The sequence below is a fragment of the Symsagittifera roscoffensis genome, chromosome 2 (assembly GCF_963678635.1).
Source record: "Symsagittifera roscoffensis chromosome 2, txSymRosc1.1, whole genome shotgun sequence".
Lineage (NCBI taxonomy): Eukaryota > Metazoa > Xenacoelomorpha > Acoela > Convolutidae > Symsagittifera > Symsagittifera roscoffensis.
In genome coordinates, this window is record NC_087063.1 from 31,698,190 (window position 1) to 31,700,591 (window position 2,402).

The 2,402-nt window shown below is 37.6% G+C and overlaps 1 protein-coding gene across 1 annotated transcript; it reads left to right on the forward strand.

Moving 5' to 3' along the window:
- The first annotated feature begins 419 nt into the window (after nt 1-419).
- Nucleotides 420-1,585, forward strand: LOC134839532 (universal stress protein Sll1388-like). Its single transcript, XM_063855115.1, has 2 exons — nt 420-870; nt 1,272-1,585. The coding sequence occupies exons 1-2, from the start codon at nt 555-557 to the stop codon at nt 1,430-1,432; spliced, it is 477 nt and encodes a 158-aa protein (XP_063711185.1). The 5' UTR covers nt 420-554; the 3' UTR covers nt 1,433-1,585.
- The last annotated feature ends 817 nt before the right edge of the window (nt 1,586-2,402 follow it).

The following is a 2,402-nucleotide window of genomic DNA, read 5'->3' on the forward strand; positions in this document are numbered from 1 at the left end:
AACGAACTTCCCCACTATTGCAACAAGGGGAGGGTGGGTAATTGAAAAGAACTGCCCCAAAAATAACCATGGGCTAGATCCTGTCAAATCTGAGACAAATTTGGTACCGACAGTAACTAGCATGTTTTCATCATTGATGATATTGAACTGTCCTTTATGATAAATGGCGCATGAATTTATATATAAAAATGACATGTTTGTAGTCCTAGCCTTTGTTAAGATGTATTCAGCTCGATTTCGTTGGTTCTTTTCTAAATAGATTCATGTGAATAGGGCGTGCAGCTTCTGGAATATAAATTTGAACAGCTTGTTTGATAATTTCTTGTCATTCCTTTTAAACACGTGTTTCCTGTTCAACCCGAGCATTGATCAACTTGATTAAATGTTGCATGTCTTTCAACCCCGTGATTGTTTGTCTATACCTATGCATGTAACAATATAAATAAATGTATTTGCAGATTACTTTGATCTAACTTTCTCGATCTCTCTTTCATCGGACTGGGATTTGTTGACGCGTTTAGTTAAGTTTCACATTCCAATTGCATCTTCAAAACATGGCTGAAGAAACCGGCAGAAAAGTGTTGCTACCAGTTGACCAAAGTGACCATGCCATGCGGGCAGTCCAGTGGTACTTCAAGTATGGCAAGATGCCTAAGGATTACGTGATATTGTTCCACAGTGTCGATACATCCACCATAATTCCGTCCACTGGATATGCGTGGGCGGGGCCTCTGCCTATGGGGGCGGTGGAGACTATGCTGAAGGAAAAGGAGAAGGAAGTGAAGGAGTTGAAGATCAAGTATGTCAATGTGTTGAGTGAGGCGGGAGTGACAGGAGAGTTTCTCTACTCGAGTGCCTACCATCATGCAGGTCAGAATTTTTTTTGGTCTCATTATCAAGTTCTGTTGTGTAAATATTGATGTTGAGAAAAAGTTTTCTCTTTATAGTTGAGAGAAGGAAAATCTATGTGAACACATAACTTTGATTTAGACAAGGAGCTTTTGTTTGTTTCATGACAATTTGAGAAATATATCAACTTCATTTCTTAATTTTTTTTGCGTTCCGTATCATTCGTGTACTTTTTTTGTATGAACTCGCCAGAAAGCGAGGCGTTTGGCATCGTGTCGTAGAGCATAACTTTGGATCATTTTAGAGGCACGGAGATAACAGCTAATGAGAAATTTTACCGCATAAATTTTTACCACAGTGTTGAGTTTCTTGGGCCTATTTATTCGAGCAGAAGTAGTATTATCATAAGGTGCTTGATTCAGGTGAAGCGATAGTTGAGTCCTGTAAGAATCAAAAAGTGGACTACATCATCATGGGCAACAGAGGCATGGGGGCCATACGAAGAACGTTCATGGGCAGCATCAGCGACTATGTGCTACACCATGCCCATATTCCAGTCACTATCATACCTCCTGAGAAGTAACTCAATGCAAAGAAAAGCTGATCATGACTTCTGTAGTCAATTGGCTGGGTTGGGGATGAACTTGTTAACTACATTTTGAACAGCTTTAACTCTAAATTATATGTTGTATTAAATGGGGCCATTTTCATAGCATAATATGAAGTTTGACCATGCTGTTTTTGCTCCGAAGAATCGAACATGCTTTTCAAAGGCCTGTTTAAGTGTTCAATAACAAAATTAAGGCATTTATTTAAGTCGTGTTGAGTTTGATGGTTATTTTCAGGAAAAATATTACAGTTTGTTCACAATTGAGTTTGATTTTTGACGATTGGTTTTTAAATTGGCGGAAAGACAAACATATTACGCTTGCCAATAACGAATGTGCAAACGATTTGAAAACACTAGACTAACATTTACTTTCGAAAGTGGATTTGGTTTTTAAATTTTCCCAAAATAAAAAATGATCCAGTTAACTCAATTTAAAGTTAATTTAACCAAGAGTATTAATTTCGTAACAAAACAAAACACTGAATGTAGGAAACCCTTGGAAAGGGTAGCTAACGAGATCAGCTGATCTGCCCTATGTCCACCCTTGAAATTTACTAGAAGTTTTACCATAGTTATGGTTTTCAGCTGATTAATAAAAATAATTAGATAAGTAAAACTTGCCTACTCGAAGAAAAAAGAGAAAAATGGCCTTTAAAGAGATCAAAGCACCTCTATCGGACGAGAGTCACGCTTCTTGCTTTTTTCCATATCCAAGCTCTCTCTTTTTTCCGCTTGACCCTAAACCCTTCATCGGGTACCCCTTAGTTTGAACCCTTACCTTAGTATTCATTATTTATCTTTCGAATTATCTGGTTACGTTAGGACCGGGAATCGAATCGGTGCTCCCGGGTTCAGAGTCTAGGATGTTACCTCTACGCTATAATCAGTTATGAATAATTGAAATAAGCTAATTTGTTATTATATAGAAAAATATATATCACGA